Consider the following 21,523-nt stretch of genomic DNA (forward strand, 5'->3'; position numbering starts at 1 on the left):
AAGCATGCTAGGTGCTTGGCAATTGTCCCTCCCCCCCTCTCCTCCTCATCAACACCAAATACATATAAAGCATTTTAGAATATCCACTCCCAGAAATGTGGGGTTTTTTTTAGATGGTCTTAGTAAAAGAGGGACATGGCTCCCCATCAGAGTCCAAATCCCTTTTATTTTGTTCCTGGACCAAGTCAATGGGCTTTGTGGTCTTTCTGGAGAAGCCTCCCAATGGTCCTCCATCCTTCCCTCGGACCATTTTTTGAGGCCCCAGTCGGTAGCTGCTGTCTCGGCCAATGCAACTTTACTCGTCATCAGAATCTGAATTCCAGTCACCTTGGCCAGCTTTGGTCTAGCATGGTTCCTGGCAAATTCCGACTCAGCAAACATTTATTTTGTAGTGGAAACACAAAAAGTAGTAAAAATAGCAGTAATAACCCCGGTGATAGGAGGTAATAGTAGCCGAAGTAATGGTAATAATAACCATGGTAATAGGTGGTAATAGAAGTTAACAGCAGTGATAGCAGGTACTAGCAGTATTTGAACCAGGCACCGTGCTGGGTGAATTTTTATCAGCATTCTGAGATGGCCACTGTACTTATACCTACTTTACAGATGAGAATATGGAAGTCCAGCAAGGTTTGGTAACACATCCATTTAGTGGGGGAGTCGGAATCTGAGTGCAGGACCACCTTCTAACGGAGCCCAAGCTCTTGAGCACAATGATACCTGATCTCTCTCAAGCCAGAGAAGACATCTCTCTTTGCATACCTCCATCTATGTATCCGTTCATTCACTCGCTCATTTATTCAGCAAATATTTGTGGGCACCTACTGTATGCCAAGCAGTCTTCTGGCTACGAATAGCTCTTACCAAGCCGACCGTGAGGAGTGCCACTGTGTCGATTCAGACATTAGGATAAGGAAATATCGAGAAGGGAAAGATGAATTCTGACATGGATTTGTAAAGGTAGGTTCACGCTAGGGTTTGAAGAAGGGCAGAACGTAAGGAATCTGATGAACGATGGATGAGGCAGACAAGAGAAACAGCCTTAAGAAAAGGCTCGGGGGCCGGAGAGTACAGAAAATGTTTGGGAACAAGGAGTGGTTAAGAATTCATGGAGTTACAGTGCCACACGAGAAAGGGAAGGTGCGGGGATGCCTCTGACAATTCCTTCTCCCGTTCCAGAAGCATATACCCCAGGCAGAGACATTTCTCTCCGTTTCCTCATGTGGAGAAAAAAGTAGCTAGTGCCAGTCCAGTAAGCGGCAATTATTTTGTGCAAACTGTGTGTCCATCCCCCAATTCACAGGACTACCAACAGACTGGATGGAGAGAGCAGAGACCACAGCTCTGAAGACCACCTCTACAGCAACTCTGACCACTACTGTCTCTACCCCCGCTTCGGGAACATGGACTCTCCTCAGGACATCAGGCAAGGTGACCAGCACAAGCACAAGAGGAACGATCATTTCAACCCCAGATATTTCTTCTGATGTTCTACAGATGACCGCCTCATTGGCCACCATACCTGGGGCAGAGACCAGCACAGAAGTTCCCAGGACAACCCCGTCTGTTTTCAATAGAGGCTCACAGACTACACCTTCACTGGTCCCTAGTTCTGATGCAGAGAATGGTCCAGCTTCTCCAACTCTGGCTGTTTCCCTTGGTGAGCCAGAGACCACAACCTCACGAGCCTTTCATTCTGCAGAGACCAGCTTGACTGGTTCCAGGGCAACCTTGAGTGTTTCCCACAGCGAATCAGACAGCACACCCCCAACAGCTACTGGTTCTGGGGAAAAAGTCAGTTTAGCAGTTCCAACTCTGGCTGTCTTTCCTGGTGTACCAGAAATGGTGACCTCACTGGTAACTAGTCCTGGGGCAGAGATGAGCACAGTTATTTCAACTCTGACTGACTCCCAAGATGAACCAGAGACCAACACCTCATGGGTCACCCAACCTGGGGCACTGAGTGGTTCATCTATTCCAGTTCCAAGTGTCCTTCCTGGTGAGCCAGGGCTGGTGACCTCAATGGATACTAATTCTGGAGCAGAGACCAGCCCAACTGATCAAACTGCGACTACTTCCCCTGGTGAGCCAAATGCAGCAGCCTCATTGGTTACCCATCCTGGGGCACAGACCAGTTCAGCCATTCCAACTCCAGCCATTTCCCCTGGTGTATCAGGGGTGGGAATCTCACCAGTTACCAGTTCTGGAGCAGAGACCAATACAACTTTTACAACTCTGACTGATTCTCCACATGAACCAGAGACAACAGCCTCATGGGTCACCCCTCCTGGGACAGAAGCCATTTCCACTGTTGCAACTTCAACTGTTTCCCCTGGTGAGCCAGATGCAACAGCCTTGTGGGTTCATTCCACAGAGAATAGCACACCTGTTTCCAGAATAACTCCAAATTTTTCCCAAAGTGAATTAGACACCATACTCTCAATGGCCACCACTCCTAGGGTAGAAGCCAGTTCAGCCATTCCAACAGTGACTGTCTCGTCTGGTGTGCCAGCTACAGTGACCTCCCAGACCACTAGTTCTGGGACAGACACCAGTACAACCTCTTCTACTCTGACTGAATCCCTGTATGGATCAGACACAACAGTCTCCTTGGTCACCCATCCTGCAGTGTCCAACCCAACGGTTCCCAGGACAACCCCCAGTGCTTCCCATAGTGAATCATATAGCAAACCCTCAACAGCCACCAGCCTTGAGACAGAAGCCAGTTCAGCTGTTCCAACTACACCTATCTCCCCTGACGTACCAGATATGGTGACCTCACAGGCCACTAGCTCTGGGACAGATGCCAGTATGGTTATTTCAACTCTGACTCTTTCTCCTGGAGAACCAGCAAACACAGTCTCATGGGTTAATCATCCTGGAGCACAGACCAGTTCTTCCATCCCAACTCTGACTGTCTCCCCTGGTGTATCAGGAGTGGGGACCTCACTGGTCACTAATTCTGAGGCAGAGACCAGTACGATTTTTCCAACTCTGACTGATTACCCACATGAATCAGAGACAGCCTTACGGGTTACCCATTCCTCAGAGACCAGCACACCTGTTTCCAGAATAACTCCAAATTTCTCCCATAGTGAATCAGGTACCACACTCTCAACAGCCACCACTCCCGGGGCAGAAGTCAGTTCATTTTCAGCTACAACTATCTCACCAGGCATACCAGGGTTGGTGACCTTAGTGGTTACCAGTTCTGGGGTAGAGACGAGTACAACTTTTTCAACTCTGGCTGATTCTCTGCATGAACTGGAGGCCACAGCCTCATGGGTCACCTTTTCAGAGAAAGAAGCCAGTTCAGCTATTCCAACTCTGCCTACTTCTTACCCTGAGGAGCCAGATACAGCAGTCTCATTGGTCACCCATCCTGCAGAGACCAGCTCAACTATTCCCAAGGCAACACCCAATTTTTCTTACAGTGAATCAGATACCGTACATTCAATAGCTACCAGTTCTGGGGCACAGACAAGTTCAGCCATTCCAACTCTGACCATCTCCCCTGGCGTACCAGAGGTAGAAATCTCACTGGCCACAAGTTCTGGGCCAGAGACAAGTACAACTTTTACAACTCTGACTCTTTCTCCAGGTCAAATGGAGACCACAGGCTCATGGGTCACCCATTCTGAGACAGAGTTCAGTTCAGCTGTTACAACTCTGCCTGCTTCCCCTGGGGAGCCAGATACAGTAGTCTCATTGGTCACCCATCCTGCAGAGACCAGCCCAACAGTTTCCAGGACAACTCCCAATGTTTCCCATAGTGAATTGTATACCACATACACAATGGCCACCAGCCATGGGGCAGAAGCCAGTTCAGCTGTTCCAACTCCAACTGTCCCCCCTGGTGTACCAGATATGGTGACCTCACAGGTCACTATTTCTGAGAAAGATGCCAGTACAGTCATTCCCACTCTCAGTCTTTCTCCTGGTGAGCCAGGGACCACAGCCTCAACAATCATTTATTCTGAGATCCAGACCAGCTCAGCCATTCCAGCTCCACCTGTTTCCTCTACTGTGCCAGAGCTGGTGACCTCACTGGTCACCAGTTCTGGGGTGGAAGCCAGTACAATGTTTACAACTCTGACTGATTCCCCACAAAAGGCAGAGATGACAGCCTCATGGGTCACCCATTCTGGGACAGAAACCAGTTCAGCTGTTCCAACTCTGACTATTTCTCCTAAGGAGACAAATACAACAGTCTCATCAGTCACTCATTCTGAAGAAACTAGCCCAACTGTCCCCAAAACAACTCCAGTTTTTTCCAAAGGTGAACCAGACACCACACAGTCAATAGCCACCAGCCGTGGGGAAGAAACCAGTTCAGTGGTTCCAACTCCAACTGTCTCTCTTGGTGCACCAGATATGGTGACCTCTCACGTTCCTACTTCTGAGACAGATGCCAATATGACTATTCCAAGTCTGACTCTTTCTCCTGGTGAACCAGCAACCACAGGCTTATTGGTCACCCACCCCAGTGCAAAGACAAGTACACATTTTCCTGGTTCAACTGCTTTTCCTCATTTACCAGAGACCATAGCCTCACTCTCTGACCAACCTGAGCTGGAGATGAGTACAGCTCCTCCAGTTCGGACTGTTTCCCTCGGTCTGCCAGAGACAACATCCTTCACCACATCCATGACGGAGACCAGCAGAGTTGATCTGGGTCCAACAGTCTCACCTGGTGTTCCTGTAGAAACAGCCTCACTCTCCACCCATCTTGGCACAGATATCACAACTATTTCAACGTCAACTCTTTCCCCTGTGTTATTGAAGACCACAGGCTTATTGGCCACCAGTGCTGCATCAGAGGCCAGCACAGGTGGCCCAACTTTGACTGCTGGTGTTCTTGGGCCTGTCAGTACCCCTGAAACCACTGGTGAGTCTCATACCTTAACTTCCTGGAGCACAGAACCCTCACCACCTGTGACCTCAATTGAACTCCTGGAATTGTCCAAGACTGTGACAGGGGACACTGTGACCTTGATAGCATCAGAGACCCCAACACCACCTAAAACCAGTCACAGAGACGGATCGAGTCCAACTGCTATCCTGAAAACCACAACTCCTGAGACCACTAATTTAGCTGCCACAGGCTCAGGCCCCATCATGGTGGAGACTGCAGCCACCTTCAATACATCTGTGGCAAGTCCCTTTGTCCCTGAGACCTCAGCTGGGATGTCCACCTTGACCTCTCTGAGTGTGACTTCAGAAACAAGTAAGAATGACTTTTTTTTTTACGGTGGTAAAAATGTGTATATAATATAGAACTGGCTATTTTAACCATTTTAGATGCATAATTCAGTGGCATTAATTTCATTCGCAGTATTATATGAATATTGTCCTTTTTCCAAAACCTTTGATCACTCCCAATGGGATCTGTGTCCCCATTAGCATTAGCTTTCTTCCCCCACTCCCCTCAGCCCCTGGTAACTCTAATCCACTTCTGTCTTCTTTAATTAGCCTACTTTAGATATCTCATGTATGTGGAATCACACAGTGTATTTGATTTTTTGTGTCTGACTTATTTCACTGAGCACAGTGTCTTCATGGTTCATCCATGTTGCAGTGTGCATCAGAACCTCATTCCTGTTTATGGATGGATGACATTCCATTGTATGGATGGACCACATTTTATCTGTCCATTCAGGTATTGATGGACACTCATGCTGTTTCTACCTTTTGGCTACCGTGGATAGTGCAACTATGCAGATGGGTATGCACAGATCTGTTTGAGTCCGTTTCTAGTTCTTTGGAGTATGGTCGTGTGGTGTGCTAGTTCATTAGAGCAATAGCAGTGAGGTATCACACACCAGCTGCCTCGAATGGTAGAAATTTATCAGGTCTGGAGGCTGGAGGGGAACCCCAGGAGAATGCATAGAATGTGAACTTTGGAGTCCTCCTCTCTGGGGAGCAGGTTAGGGAGCTGGGATATGTATCCGCCAACCCCCGTCAATCATTGCTAGCAGGATGCTCCCTGGGGCCTGTTCATTCCCCTGCAACAAAGAGATACAGGTGCTATCGCATGCTGAAACGGTAAGAGCCAAGGGGAAGTGGCAGGAGGGTGACCAGCTTGGTTTTCCCAAGTCTATATCACTTTTCCAGCTGGAAGTCAGCATCCCAGGAACCCAGATGGTCCTGGAAAAAGTGGGATGGTTGGTCACCCAATGTGGGAGGGTCTTAAATGGTGACATGATGTGTTCTCAAAAAGGACAGCTCAGGCCAAGCCCCGGCTAGGTGCTGGAGTTAAGGTGTGTCCTCAGAGCCTCACCTCCCACCCCCAGCCCAGGCCTGACTCGGGACTGACCTCATTTTACTCTCTCCACCACCACAGCTGCAGCCCCTTTCTTGATGCCTTTTACTGTCAACTTCACCATCACCAGCCTGCACTACACCGAGGACATGGGGAACTCGGGCTCTGAGATATTCAATGCCACTGAGAGACACCTGCAGCACCTGGTGAGAGCCCCCCACCAATGCTCATCTCATCCCAAGCCCTCCACACCCTGCCATCTTGGCCCCTCCGGTTCATCACTCTCTCATTTGTTCCCAGCTCAGGACTCTGTTCGAAAACAGCAGTGTTGGTTCCCTCTATGATGGCTGCAGGCTGACCTTGTTCAGGTGAGTCTTCTTCCAAAGCACCTACAGATACCCCGATTCTCTCCCTCCTTGGCCCTTCACGTCTCAGTCAACCACAGCCTTGGGCCTTTGCCAAGAGACAGTATATCATAGTGAATCCAAAGTTTCTAGGTTTGAACCCTTGATCTCTCACTTGTTAACTGTGTGACCTTGGGCAAGTTGCATAACCTCTCTGTGCTCCTACAACCAAGTGTTATAGACTAAAGCCATCCTAAATGAGCTCCACCCACCACACCTGCCCCCATCTCCCCATGAGATGGGGGCATCAATAAGATGATATTGCCCATACAACATGCCACCGAGAATCTACGTGAGGTACATGTTTTCGTTCATCTCATCTTTACAACACGATTATTATCCCACATTGCAGAAGAGAACACTGAGGCTCAGAGTAGTCAAGTACTTGAGAGGAGCCAGGATTTGAACCCAGAGGCTCCAGTTCTTGAGTCTCTCCCTTTAACCACGAGACAGCAGTGTTCAAGGTCATTGGGCTCAACAACCTACATCCTTAAAAGTACTCAGAACTCCAAAGAGCCTTTGGGCTTGGGGGTTGTATCTGCCCGTATTTACTGGATCCAAAATTAAGACAAACACTATATTAATACATTCATTTATTTAAAATAACAAACCTATTATGTGTTAACACAAATAACATTATTTTTATGAATAATAGCCATGTTTCCCCTCTCCCCTTGCCCCCCAAAAAAGCATAACAAGGAGAGGACCATTGTTTACATTTTTGTAGATATTTTTGATGCTTGTTTTAGTAAAAGACAGTAGGCTGTCTGCTTCTGCATTTTTTAAAGTTTATTTATTTATTTTAGTAATTGGTACACCCAACACAGGGCTTGAATCCATGACCCCGAGATCAAGACTCATATACTCTTCTGACAAAGCCAGCCAGGCCCTCCTCTGCTTCTGCATTTAATCTTTTACAATATTTCATCTCATAGCCTCTGGGAAAAAAATTTCACTGTGTACTCCTAAGAGAATAAAAGTGAAAATAACGTCTTGGTATGAATACGAAAATATTTTTACTTGGTGGGCTCCCTGTAAGAGTTTGGGAAGCCCAGGAGTCCCTGAGCCACACTTTGAGAACCACTGTCCTACCCTAAATGAGCATCCAATGGGAATGCTTTGACTAGCGTGGGCAATAGCGAGAACTCCCAGACAAGGAAGAGAGGGGATCTCTCTTCTTGTAAAGCCCCCAGTCTAGATGAATCACTATATATTCAGCTTAAATTCAGGACAAAAGTATTTTTGAACCACATTGCCCCTTATTACCTCTTATGTCATTTTCTCTGTTTTTGTTTTCCTCAAAATTTGGTTGTCTGCTCCAAAGGTGTTCCCAAGGGGTTGGCCTCAGCCTTGGGGCTCACCAACTTGAAACAAAGTCTTCCCTTCAGGCTCCATGATGGCTGTTAAGACAGAGTCACAGCCAGACACAGAGGTGACTCACTCACCTCCTCCAAGGTCTTCAGTCATGCTGCCTGGGTTCAGGATTCTCATTTCCTCCCTGGGAGCTCCACACCCCCAATCCCATGGCCCAAGCAGGACTCAGCTCTTACTGGAGGGGATGTCACCTGTACTTACCTTCTTGAGTGGACAGGGACTGTACTGGCTGCTGGTAGTTGAAACAATGAGCATGAACCAGTAAAGAAAAGATTGGGGAGCAAAAGCAGAAGACTAGGTATGGAGCAGCCCTGGAGAACAGTACATTTCAGAAGGTGAGGTGGTCCCCATATGAGACAGAAGAAGATGTGTTTGAGAAAGTAGATGAAACCCAGAGAAGAGTGCTAACATAAACATCAAGGGGTACAATTGAAGGAAGGAGCTGTCAAGAGTAGCCAACTCTCAAGTGTCTTTGCATGTCCCTATTCCCGTGCCCTTCCTTCCACAGGGCTGAGAAGGATGGGACAAGCACCAGGATAGATGCAGTCTGTACCTACCGCCCAGATCCCACCGGCTTCAGGCTGGACAGAGAGCGGCTCTACCAGGAGCTAAGCCAGCAGACCCATGGCATCACTCAGCTGGGCCCCTACACTCTGGACAGGAACAGTCTCTGTGTCAACGGTGAGAACCTCTACTGCTGTTGGGGTCTCCTCCTGAGTCCCAGATGGGGTCTCCTTGCAGTGCAATTTCTCAGTACCCAGGTTCATAGTTCTGGGCCAACCTAGAATTTCCATGGGGGAATTCTCTTTCCTCAGAACACCTACAGAGCTTTCTTCCCTCCCTCCCTCCCTTCCTTATTTCCTTCTTTCCTTTCCTCCTTTCTTCTTCTTCTTCTTTTTTTTTTCCGTAAAACTAATATTTAATAACCTGTCATTTTAAATATTAGAAACTTTGGGGCGCCAGGGTGGCTCAGTCGGTTGGGCATCTGACTTCGGCTCAGGTCATGATCTCACGGTTCATGAGTTTGAGCCCCGTGTCAGGCTTTGTGCTGACAGCTCAGAGCCTGGAGCCTCCTTTGGATCTGTGTCTCCCTCTCTCTCTGCCCCTCCCGCCCCCCTCTCTCTCAAAAGCAAATAAACATTAAAAAAATTTTTTTAACATGAGAAACTTTGAGAACAAAACGTTTTTTTTTTTCTTTTGGAAAATTCTTAGGACCTGCATTTGCCTTTTTCTCATCACATCATTTATAATACAGAGCACATCTTTTTCTGTACCAGGGTGAACTGTCATATCGCTTTCTAAGTTTCCATCAGATTCCAGCATTTTGCCCTGTGTGCTTTCAGTGTGGTAATTTATCTCTGAAAATTTCATTAATGTGAACTTTTGTCTGTGGATGCTACCTCCTTTAGATATTCTCACCTTTTCTGTCACAGATTTTCTTGTGAATGCTGATAAACCTGTCACCACTCTACAGTCTTCTGGTTGCATAAACGGAGCCTCTCCAATATCAGCAGCGTGAACATCCATGTTCGTTTAATTCTTCTCTAAGTCCTACTATTATTTGTTTTTATGTTTTTAATTTAAGTTTTTATTAAAAAAATTTTTTTAAGTTTATTTATTTTTGAGAGGGAGAGACCGAGTATGATCAGGGGAGGGATGGAGAGAGAGGGAAACACAGAATCCGAAGCAGGGTCCAGGCTCTGAGCTGTCAGCACAGAGCCTGACGCGGGGCTCGAACCCAGGAACCACGAGATCATGACCTGAGCCAAAGTCGGATGCTTAGCCAACTGAGCCACCCAGGTGCTCCTAATTTAAGTTTTTATTTTATTTCCAGTTAGTTAACATTATAGTGTTACATTCGTTTCAGATGTACAGTATAGTGATTCAAACTTACAACACCTTATGCTCACAGAACAACTTCCAAGGTCTGGAAATAAAGGCTCTCTCCATAGTCTCTCATTGCAGTGACCTTTCACAGAAACCCAACGTCAGAGAAGGAAGAGGACAAAGCAAGCCCGCAGTGGCTGCTGACGTTAACTCCTCCCCAACAGGCAACGAGTTCCCAAAGTGGGGACTGATCCACTTTCTTCTCTTTGTTATAACAGCTTGTGGCCCTTTACTCATCCTCCAGGGGCCAGGCAGAACTACAACCCACCTGAGAAGCAAACAATAAAGCTGTTAGCAATGTTTTTAGCAATAAATCCCTCTGCATCAACGTTCTTAGCAACAAAACCCACAGTAACGCCTGCACTAAAGGCTAATATTTATTGAGGGATGCCTGTGATCTGGAACATTGTGTATATTGTGTCTTACTAATCCTGTCCAGCACTCTGTGAGGCATTATGTACATTTTACAGAGGAGCAAACAAGGATCAAGGAAGGACATCTATTTATCCCAAGATCAGAAACCTTATATAAATGGTAACATCATGACGCAAACCCTAAATTGGCTCTAAGGCCCCCAGAAGGGACCCCAACTACAAGGCTACACTGCAGACTAACCCAGCTAGAACAAGCCTCAAATCTCAGGATGGGAAGGCATATCAAGGAGCCTCTAACACAATTTAAACTAAAGCTCAATCATGTCCCCTATGGATTGCCTTTGACATTTTCTTTCTATCTGGATTAAAATCTGTATTGTATTTCAATAGTCTTTGAGAGTTACTTAAAGTTGTAGTTGACAGTGTGGGTTTGGGTGATTTACAGGTCTTTCTTTAAGTGCTGGTCCTGTTTTTTTGCTCCCCCTATGGCCCTGAAGTGTCTGTTCTTAGCATGGAATTTTTAAAACCCTCACCTAAGCTTATTGTAAAGGTCAACTGGGATAAAACCTGAGTAATGTAAGTAAAGCACAGGGCTCCCTCTACTGGGTCTAGTCTCAGAGAAGAGTTTCATTTCAAGAAACCTAGTCAGACCATCAGATATAAAATAAGTCTAAGTTTTACTTGCATTGCTTACCAAGCCTCAGAGAGGATCCAGTCTATGACCCAGAACCATACTTATTCAAACCCTCTTTTCCCCACTCCCTCTTATTCTCCAACTTGATGCTTTCTGGTTGACTCCCCAGTCTGTGTCTATCTCACTCTCTCCCTCGTTCAACATTACAGAAATCCAGGAACTGTGTCAAAAATCAAGCTGTTTCTGAAAACCGGAGAAGTAGGAAAAACTCAGAGATCAAGGACAAAGTTATATTTAATTGGTGGAGAAAACACACATAAGGCTGGAAACACATAAAGCTGTTGTTCCTATGACTCATCTGATGAGGTTGCTGTTGCTTCCGGCACCTCATGAACCCCCAACAAGGTGGGGGGTATTTTGATTATTGTGGTCTTTGTGGTTAATGATACAGAGGATGAAACAGTCCTGAGCATTGGAGTACCAGGCAGTTAACTCATAAAGAGCAGCCATCATTATCTTTGATGAGTCTCAGAGAAAGCACTGGAGAAGGGTCTGTGTCCATGTTTCAAGTCCTACCCCTCACCCTTTTCTCCACCTCCTCCCATTGACTTCCTCTTCCTCTCTGGCTCTCTCTGCAGGTTATAACCATCAGTACTGGACCCCCACCACCAGCAGTAAGTCACAAGGGCCCAGATGTCCCTGCGTCCCTGGGACACTTCTTCCCTGCACCCATTCCCAAGGGAGAGTACCCACGTATCCCACTCCCAGATTCTCAGCCCCAGAGCAGCTCCAGACCACCAATTAGAGACACAAGTTCCCATCAACAGCCCTGTCCTCTTACTGATTCATGATTTATGTTGATGTTGTGTTTTCTTTCAGCTCTGGTGACCTCCACATTTTCTCCAGGACCGTCGATATCTCTGCCCCCCACCCCCAGCTCTACAGGTAGGAGTCTGATCTCTGAGTCCCATGAAACTTCAACTCCCATTCTGGCTGATCTCCAGCCTGTCTCCTGTGCTCCCCCATCTCTGGCCATACCAGCCTTGTTTCTGTTTCAGGGACCAAACATCCTCCCATCCTCAGCGCCTTTGCTCTTATGTAATGGGGACTCAGCTCTGTTCCTGATTTCCCATTGTCCTCCAGATTCAGCTCAGCTGGCTTTTGCTCAGACTTCCTCCTATAAAGTAGCATCATGTCCCCATATCCCACACACAGGTGGGATCTAATCTCTATCTCTATGATCGTTTCCTTCATGGAAATTACTACCGTTTGGCTTTCTTGACTTCTCAAGAAATTTGTGGCCCATGATCTGAGCACAAAAGGTCTTGGTGCCTCCTCTTGCCACCAAAATGTCTGTGACAGGTCAGCCTTTGGGGACACTCTGGGATGAGAAGATTGAGGTTTCCTTTTGAGCTGACAGGACACATCTAACATGGAGGTCCTCCCTTGGCTGGCCGAGGAGGGAGGTATCCCAGATGGGATATCTCAGGCCTCACCTACGGGATACTATGGACAGAGATGGCACTAGTCCCTTCCCCCTAATGTATAGCTCAGGCCTATAACTGTGATAGGTCTCCTCTCTCTCCTTCCCTCCGGCTGCAGTTGTGGGCCCAGCCCTGGTGCCATTCACCCTCAACTTCACCATCACCAACCTGCTCTGCACCCCAGACATGAGGCACCCAGGCTCCATGAAGTTCAACTCCACTGAGAGGGCCCTGAATCGCCTGGTAAGAGCCCCACAATGCCTCCCCTGGCCTGCCTTGTCCTTACCCCACCCAGTGACCTCAGCCCCTCATGCTCACCTCTCTCTCCTTCCTCCCCAGCTTGGTCCCTTGTTCAAGAACACCAGTATTGGCCCACGGTACTCTGGCTGCAGACTGACCTTGCTCAGGTGAGACTCCCCTCCCTCACAACGGTTACAGGCAAGTTCACCTGGCGGTGAGGACCTAAACATGGCAACTAGAAGACGCATAAATGGCTTCAAATGGAATTCCAAGAATTCAGATGGAAGGCATCCCCTCTGGCTGAGTGTATCGGAGAGGACTTCCTGAAAGAGGTGGCTGTCCAATAAAGGTCTTAAGTTACTTGGATAAGAAGAGCCATGGAGCATTCACACTGACTGGTCAGAAATGAAATGAGGTACCTCAGGCCATGCCCTGTGACAGGTGCTAAGGGCACCTAGAGATTGAGTCATGGACTCTTCCCTCAAGGTACCCACAGTATGGAGAGGAGGGCAGCCATATGAACTTAAACATAATAGTAACAGGATTAGTACAATGATAAAGCACTACATGGAAGCCATAGGAGCCTGGAAGATGGAATTTTAGCTGAATGTGGGGGAGTTGAGTGGAAGCAGTCTGGAGAAGGTGATGCCTGAGCTGAATGAGCATTAGCCAAAAGAATTGCCAGAAGACATTTTGGCAGAAGTATTTCAAGGGTTGGCATATCTCAGATCAGGCAGGGATTCATGGAGTTTTAAGAAGAACCTTGCTGTAATGTCATTTATTTTAAGTAGTACACAGGTAGATATGGGTATGGGAAAATTTGATGTGATAATGGGACAGGAGGTGGGGAAATCAGTGAGATGTTGGGCTCACCTAGATGTTGCTTGGATGGGGGGACCAAGGACAGGGGAGGTCCAGGATGCCTCCCACATGTTTGGTTCTGGCCCCAATATGGAAACATGGCAGAAGGAGGAGACTCTGTGTCTTTAGGGGGAATTAATAAACTTAATCTGGGACAAATGGAATATAATAAGTCTGAAGGACATCCTTGGGGCTGTTGGTGACATGGCACAGAGCTCAGGAGAGGGGTCTTGGCCAGAGAGTAAGATTGGATCCCATGAGAATAAAGCTGATAGCTGAACCAATGAGTATGAACCATATGACTCAAGAAGAATGAGTCCAAAAGAATAGAAGTTGGCTGAGGATGAAGCCTTGGAGATTAACCACTTTAAGGAGTAGGAAGATACCTGGATGAGAAGGTCCCAGAAAAGAATGTGTGTGAGAAACCAGACAAGACCCGGTAAAGAGAAATGTCATAAGGCCAAGGCTGGGGGTGGGGCAGGCTGAAGGCAAGAGGTGAACAAAGTATGTAACTCTCCCACATCTCAGGATGTCCCTATTCCTACGTCCCTACCGCCCTAGGACTGAGAAGGGTGGAACAGCAACAGGAGTGGACGTGATCTGCACTTATCATCCTGACCCCATGGGCCCTGGGCTGAACAGAGAAGAATTGTACCAGGAGCTGAGTCAGCTGACCCGCGGTGTCACCTGGCTGGGCACCTACACCCTGGACAGAGACAGTCTCTATGTCAATGGTGAGTGTCTGTGCTGTAGTTGGGATCTCCCACCCCCATGTTTCTCTCTACCAGTGCTCCTCAACTGGGGCGATTCTGCTCTCCATGGGACATTTGGCATGTCTGGAGATATTTCACATCATACCTGGAGCGGTACTAATGACATCTAGTAGGTAGAGGCCAGGGTGCTGCTAAACATCCTACAGTGCACAGAGCAGCCCTCCACCATGAAGAATTATCTAGACCAAAATGTCAATAATGCTGAGTTTGAGAAATTGCTGTATACAAATTGATGGTTCCAATGCAAACCTAGCATTTCCTTGGAGACTCATTTTTGAATGCCTAATGCATCATGGGAAGCTGATTTCCTTTCCCTTTTCACCTCCTGGAATAACATTTTTTCTTCCTCATTTTCACTGCTTCCCATAAGAGACCAACATGCAGACTCTAGGAAAAGAAGTGGGTGATAAAGAACTGTGTGGTTAAATTTTCCAAATGGGCAGCAGGTGACCATTTCAGCCTTCACCCCATTTCATTCTCTCACAATGATGACCAATTTACTAAGTGCCCACAGACCAGTCAGTATGACACAGTCTTCATGAGATAACATCACACTTAGCAAATAGTCCATGAATAATATCTACTTACACAACACCATTAGCAACAATGCCCCTAACAGCAATGCTAATGCTGAGAATAATAAGTACAATTGCGGCTAACTCTTATCAAAAGGTTCTTATGTGCCAGGAATTGTGATAAAGTCTTTTATAGGTATTATCTCACATTGATCTTACTCAAAACCCTGTGAGTTGTTACAGTCATTTTTATGGAGACAGCCATCATGCTTTCAGACAGGAAGTCATTTCCCCAAGATAATCCAGCCATCATGCCTGACAGGGTCAAGACTCAAACAAACTGGAGATTGAATCTAAACTCCAAGTTCCTAACTACAAGACAACACCACAGACCATCCAGATAGAGAAAGCCTCAAATCTCAGGATAGGAAGGGGCATAACTGATCTCTAGCCTAACAATCTAACCTAATGCTTGGTTAGTTATGTCCCCTCTATATCAGCTTGGATATTTCCTTAAAACAGTGGTTGACAGTGATTGGCAAGGGACAGATCTCTGTTTTATGTGATGCTGGGCAAGCCATGCAACCCGTCTGGGCTTTAATGTCCCACTTACAGAATGGAATAAACATATATACCATGCAGGATTTTCCTGATGGTCAAATGAGACAGTTCACAGGAATAACCCAAGTAAATCATGGGGCTCCTCTGGGTCCAAAATGACTCCCACCCCTCACAGAACATCCAAGGAGATGATCATGACCCAGAGAAACACTGATGAAAAATTCTCTTCTCCCCAATTCCTTTCAGACTCCAATTTTTATGCCATCCATCTGACCTCCAAGTCTCTTCTCACGTTCATTATCCTAGCCCATTCCCAAAGTTTCTCTAATATTCCAAACCACATGTACCTTCCGTCTCCTCCATCTTGCTTCCATAGACCGCTCTCTGTAATGGCCACAATTTTGTCACTTAAACACCACCAACCCCCCCCCCCCCCCCCCAGAAACTAAGCTAGAAAGATAAAGTCGTACTATCATAGAATTTTGTGAAGGGAGAGAAGCTGAGAGAGCAAGGATAAAGTTGTGGATAAGCCTTGGAACACTCTTGTTTGTAATTACATTACCTTGTAATGTACTGTTTAGTATTATTTCTGGTGCATAGTACATTCCCAATAAACAGGGGCAGTTATTATTATTGTATTTTTATTTTGGCAATAATAATGGGAACGATGTTCATCACCATTTTCAAGGGATAAGCCACATGAGGGCACTGAATGAAATGTAGGAGCCATTATTGTTCATTTATAAATCACAGCAAGTTTGCTAATGAAGTTCATCTCTGGGTCTACTGTCTACCCCTTCCTTAGCTCTTACCCATTGTAACAGTCCTTTACTCCTTTCTGCAGGTTATAACCACCGGTACTGGAACCCTACCACCAGCAGTGAGTATTCAAGACCGAAATTTCAATGCCCACTGGACCCTTATTCCCCAAAACACATTCTTCTGGAGACAAGCTGCCAATTCTCCTGCCCTAAGCGTCTAGCTACAGACTCAGAAGAGCCCCTAACCCACCCAGGGTCTCGCTCTGAGTCAAGACAGAAGACCAAATTCTAATGAATATCTTTAGTCCCCCATTCATTCAGGATGGGACTTTATAATTTTTCCCCTGTTCTTTTTTTTCTCAGCTCCAGTGACTTCTACATTCTCTCCAGAATCTTCCACATCTCAGCCCCCCATCCTCAGCTCTACAGGTAGGAGCCTACTCTCTGGGACCCATAAAACTTCAACTCCACACAGTCTGGTTCCTGTGGACCACCCACCCTCAGAATGTCCTACTCACTCCCTCCCTCACTCTCCAAACTTTGGCCACATCAGACACTGTCTGTTCTCTAGTGTCCTAACCTCTGGACTTTATATCAGCTCTTCCTGGAGATCCACTACACCTGGCACCTCATTGCTTTTCAGATCCCAGCTCAATCTCACCTTCTTTGAAAGACCTTCCTAGACCCTCTTATAGGAAGTAGCACATCTGAATACACACCTGGACCACAGGTTTTCACTATCCACAACCATGAGTATTTTCTGATGGAATCTACTGCTATTTGCTTTATTCAGTATTTATGTATTTGTCACCTTGGAGCTGAGCACCTAGTCTGCACTCACTTTATACTGATTGACTGCTTGGATGAATGAATGTAGCAATCTTGCGTATGTCCACATTTGTGGATTTTATTTGAACGTCCAGAAAATCATTCAGGATCTTAGTCCTGGACTCGATTCTTGCTCTGTCTCCTCATCTGACCCAGATGTGGGTCTAAGGGCTCTTGAGTCTCCAGGAACCTGAAACAAGGGCTTGATTTATGTCGGGAAACTTGTCTTACTCCGACCCTTAAGATTTATTTTAAAATTTGAGTCTATAGGTAGTTTTCACACTTATGTCATGACCAAGACAGGGCATCCCCGACCTTTAATCCTGCCGTGTGCATCTAGAGTTATGGGATACAAGCCGGTGAGTTGTAATTTGAATTCTGTCTTCTGGAATTCTGGGTTTTATGAGTCGAGACACTGCAAACTTTTCTCAAGCTTTAGACAGAATGTGCATTCTCCAGTCCCTACTGTTCACCCTGATCAACTCAACCATTTCTGTAACAGGCTTAGCTCCTACAAGCCTGGCATGTGCTACAGACCAAGTCATTCCATGACTGATGATGTCATTTTTTCTGTAGATGCATTCAAGATTTCTTCTTCATCTTTGGTATCCAGAAGTTTGATAATGATGTATCGGAACATGGTTTTTCTTTGAGTTTATACTATTGGGGATTTTTGAAGCGTCCTGAATCTGAAAATGTATGTTTTCAAGAAATTGGGGCAAGTTTTAGCTCCGATTGCTTTTTTTCCCCAGTTATGCCAGTACCATTTATTTAAAAAATTTCCTTTCTCCATTAAATTATACAGGTGCCCTGGTTGAAAATCAATTCACCATAAATGTGAGGCTTTGCTTCTAGACTTTCAATGACATCCCATTGATCTACCTGTCCGTCCTAATGCAGTACCTCACTGTCTTGATTACTGTAGCTTCGTCTACTGCAGGTTTTCTTTTCTTTTTGTTGTTTATTTGGATTCCAGTTAACATACAGTGTGGGAGTACTTTCAGGTGTACAATTTAGTGATTCGGCACTTCGTACAACACCCGGAGCTCATCTCAGCAAATGCCCTCGCTAATCCCCATCACCCATTTAACCCATCTCCCCGCCCACCTCCCCTCTGCCAGCCATCAGTCTGTTCTCTATAGTTAAGAGTCTGTTCCTGCCTGGTCTCTCTCTCTCTCTCTCTCTCTCTCTCTATCTCTCTCTCTCTCTCTTTTTTTCCCTTTCGCTCATTTGTGTTGTTTCTTAAATGGTACGTATGAGTGAAATCATATGGTATTTGTCTTTCTCTGACTTATTTTGCTTAGCATGATATACTCTAGCTCCATCCATGTTGTTGCAAATGGCAAGATGTCATTTTTTTTCAGTTTTTTTAAACATTTTTATTTATTTTTGAGAGAGAGAGACAGAGTGTGAGTGGGGGAGGAGCAGAGAGAGAAGGAGACACAGAATCTGAAGCAGGCTGCAGGCTCTGAGCTGTCAGCATAAAATTCTAATATTCTGTGAATAATATTCACCTATTGTGAATAATGCTGCTATAAGCATGGCTGTACAAACAGAAAGATATCTACTTTTGAGTTAAAAAGGTATTGTAGGGGCGCCTGGGTGGCTCAGTCGGTTAGGCAGCCGACTACAGCTCAGGTCATGATCTCGCAGTCTGTGAATTCGAGCCCCGCGTCGGGCTCTGTGCTGACAGCTCAGAGCCTGGAGCCTGCTTCGGATATTGTGTCTCCTTCTCTCTGCCCCTTCCCTGTTTGCTCTCTGTCTCTGTCTCTCTCAAAAATAATAAACATTAAAAATTTTTTTTAATTAAAAAAAAAAGGTATTGTAGCTGTGCTGTTCATTTGTGGGACTTGGGCAAAATTTACTTTCTCTGAGCCTCAGTTTCCCAGACTGTAAAATGGAACTGGTAATACTTGACTCTGAGGATTGTGGTCAGGGTAAGCTGAGATGCCAGAAATGAAATGCCCAGTACAAAGACTGGCCCCCAGTTGGTGCTCCTCAGATGAAATCTGTAAAGGGTACTGTCACCCAGTTCAGACCTCTGGCATTCGATTCTTCACACCCTAACCCCAGGATGACCATACAGTGTTTTTGTGTTTGCGTTTGTGTTTGTCTTATGGGACACTTTTGACAAAGAGAGGGAGGGTTCTAATTAATATTTACATGCAAGCCACATGACTGTTCAGGGAAAAATAGGAGATGTGGTCAGTCCATGTAAAATCCACTCTTCAAAGACGGTTTAGTGAAACTGAGACAGGAGTCACTCTCAGGGGGAATAGACAGGCCCACTCAGCGGTTGCAAGTTCTCTCGTGGTGACGTCAGAAGACAATGGGAGACCTCCACCCCAGGGGGCAACAGAGTGATTTTGCTTCTTTTCCTCCTACCCAAATGTCCACCAACTGTTTTTCTTTAGACACACTGGGCTGAAGAGTTGAGGTTCTTTTTCCAGCTAAAATAATCCGTCCAGGTTGGAGGCCAAGTGTGGCTGGATGCAAGGGTGACACAGATACGGTGGCCACTCTTGGATCTGCCACCTACAGCCATCCCCACCAGAGAATCATAATGGAGCCCCTCTCGCCCTTTCTGGCTGCAGGTGTGAGCCTGTCTCTGGTGCCCTTCACCCTCAACTTCACCATCACCAACCTGCGCTACACAGAGGGCATGGGGCCCCCAGGATCTGAGCTATTCAACTCTGTAGAGAGGATCTTGAATCGTCTGGTGAGAGCCCCTCCAACGCGTGCCCTCCAGTGCCTACTTTTGTCCTTCCCAGCCCCTCAGCCCATCCTCTTACTTCCATGTCTTTCATCCCCAGCTCAAACCCTTGTTCCAGAACAGCAGCATTGGGCCCCTCTATTATGGCTGCAGATTGACCTTGCTCAGGTGAGAACTCCAGAGTTCACATGCAGGCCATGTGCAGGGGCAGAGGGACCACGAGCTGGACCATCATCCCAGAACAGCTGACCACCAACTGCCGGTCTGTCTCACATTGCATTCCTAACCAGAAAATGCAGAATCCTCTTGGACTTCCCTTCCCAGGTGACAAGGTTGAACTTTTCCGAAAGATCTTTCTTCTGGAACTCATCAAGAAAACAACTGGTCAGTCGTGCTGGCTTTATCACAACGGAGCCATAGTTTTCAACCAAGAATGATTTCCCTCCCAGGGGTTATTTGGCAATGTCTGGAGACATTTTTTGTTGTCAAAACTCAAGGGTGGGAGTTGCTACTGACATCTAGTGAGTGAGGCCAGGGATGCTGCTAAATATCCTACAATGCAGAGGATGGTCTCTCAGGGCCACGAACGATCTGACTCGAAATGTGCACAGTGCCAAGGTTGAGAAACCTTGCTCTAGGGGATGCATAATTCTCTCTCCTGCTTATGTCACATTTTTGATAATGATTGGCCTTCCTGTAACACCTAGCCAGCGCTCACTTCTACTGTCCCCCAGCAGTGACCAAATCCTGCTTTCTGACCTCTCAGAGGTGGACTTGGGATCACTGAGTAGTAAAGTACAGTGGTTATATAGTGGGTTTTTTTTAAGTTTATTTATTTATTTTGAGAGAGGCAGAGACAGAGACAGCATGAGAAGAAAAGGTGGGGTGGGGGGAGACAGAGAGAGAGAGAGGAAATCCCAAGTGGGCTCCACACTATGACCACAGAGCTCAACACGAGGCTCAAACTCCTGAAACCATGAGATCATGACCTGAGCCGAAACCAAGAGTCGGGATGCTTAACCAACTTAGCCACCCAGGTGCCCCTATGCAGTTTTATTTAGAGTCTGACAGGCCTACCTCTCCTACTTCAAGGCTGTGTGACCTGAACAAGTTACTTAACATCTCTGTGCCTCTACCTTCTCACCTGTCAGCTGAAGTATCTCAATTTGCTTTCTTGTACAACAAAGTTAGCCCATGATTCTGCTGGAAGATTCTCCTGCCTGGGTTGGCTCAGCTGATGTCAGATGAGGCTCATTCCTGTGTCTGCAGTCAGCTGCTGTCTGGGATACCTTGGTTCTCCTCCACATTGTCTCATCCTCCAGAAGGCTAGCTTGGGCTCATTCACACGCTCAGAGTTCCAAGAGCAGCAAGAAATGGCAAGCCCTACTGCACACGTGCCTTCCAAGCCATTGCTTGTATCACATTTGTGAACGTGCATTGGCCAATTCCAGTTCTATGGCCACGCCCAGATTCAAGAGATGGAATCTTTTTGCTTCTTTTTTTTTTCTTAATGTTTATTTATTTTTGACAGAGACAGAGATAGAGTGTGATCAGGGAAGGGACAGAGAGAGAGGGAGACACAGAATCTGAAGCAGCAGGCTCCAGGGTCTGAGCTGTCAGCACAGAGCCCAACGCGGGGCTTGAACTCCATAAGATCAACCTGCAAGATCATGACCTGAGCTGAAGTCAGACACTTAACTGACTGAGCCACCCAGGCACCCCGAAACAGACTCCACTTCTGACTGAAGGAAAGAATTTGTGTGAGCATACTGAGGATTAAAATGAAAGGTGCTTAGTTAGCAAAGGAACTAACATATAAAGAACACACAGTAAATTATTCGTGACCTTGCCT

General features: G+C 46.4%; 1 protein-coding gene across 4 annotated transcripts in view; it reads left to right on the forward strand.

The window, feature by feature from the left end:
- The window catches only part of MUC16 (mucin 16, cell surface associated), a 98,374-nt gene that overhangs the window by 36,182 nt on the left and 40,669 nt on the right, over positions 1-21,523 (forward strand). For all 4 annotated transcript variants that reach the window (XM_086681294.1, XM_086681293.1, XM_086681292.1 and 1 more), the window contains 13 exons: positions 1,304-5,227; positions 6,344-6,468; positions 6,563-6,630; positions 8,549-8,721; positions 11,574-11,609; positions 11,815-11,880; positions 12,538-12,662; positions 12,759-12,826; positions 14,082-14,254; positions 16,214-16,249; positions 16,494-16,559; positions 19,553-19,677; positions 19,772-19,839. In XM_086681294.1, coding sequence (XP_086537420.1) covers positions 1,304-5,227; positions 6,344-6,468; positions 6,563-6,630; positions 8,549-8,721; positions 11,574-11,609; positions 11,815-11,880; positions 12,538-12,662; positions 12,759-12,826; positions 14,082-14,254; positions 16,214-16,249; positions 16,494-16,559; positions 19,553-19,677; positions 19,772-19,839 — 5,053 coding nt within the window. The remainder of the gene's footprint in view (positions 1-1,303; positions 5,228-6,343; positions 6,469-6,562; positions 6,631-8,548; positions 8,722-11,573; positions 11,610-11,814; positions 11,881-12,537; positions 12,663-12,758; positions 12,827-14,081; positions 14,255-16,213; positions 16,250-16,493; positions 16,560-19,552; positions 19,678-19,771; positions 19,840-21,523) is intronic.

The sequence above is a fragment of the Puma concolor genome, chromosome A2, assembly GCF_028749965.1.
Source record: "Puma concolor isolate L17-30 chromosome A2, mPumCon1.1.hap2, whole genome shotgun sequence".
In the NCBI taxonomy this organism is placed as follows: Eukaryota; Metazoa; Chordata; class Mammalia; order Carnivora; family Felidae; genus Puma; species Puma concolor.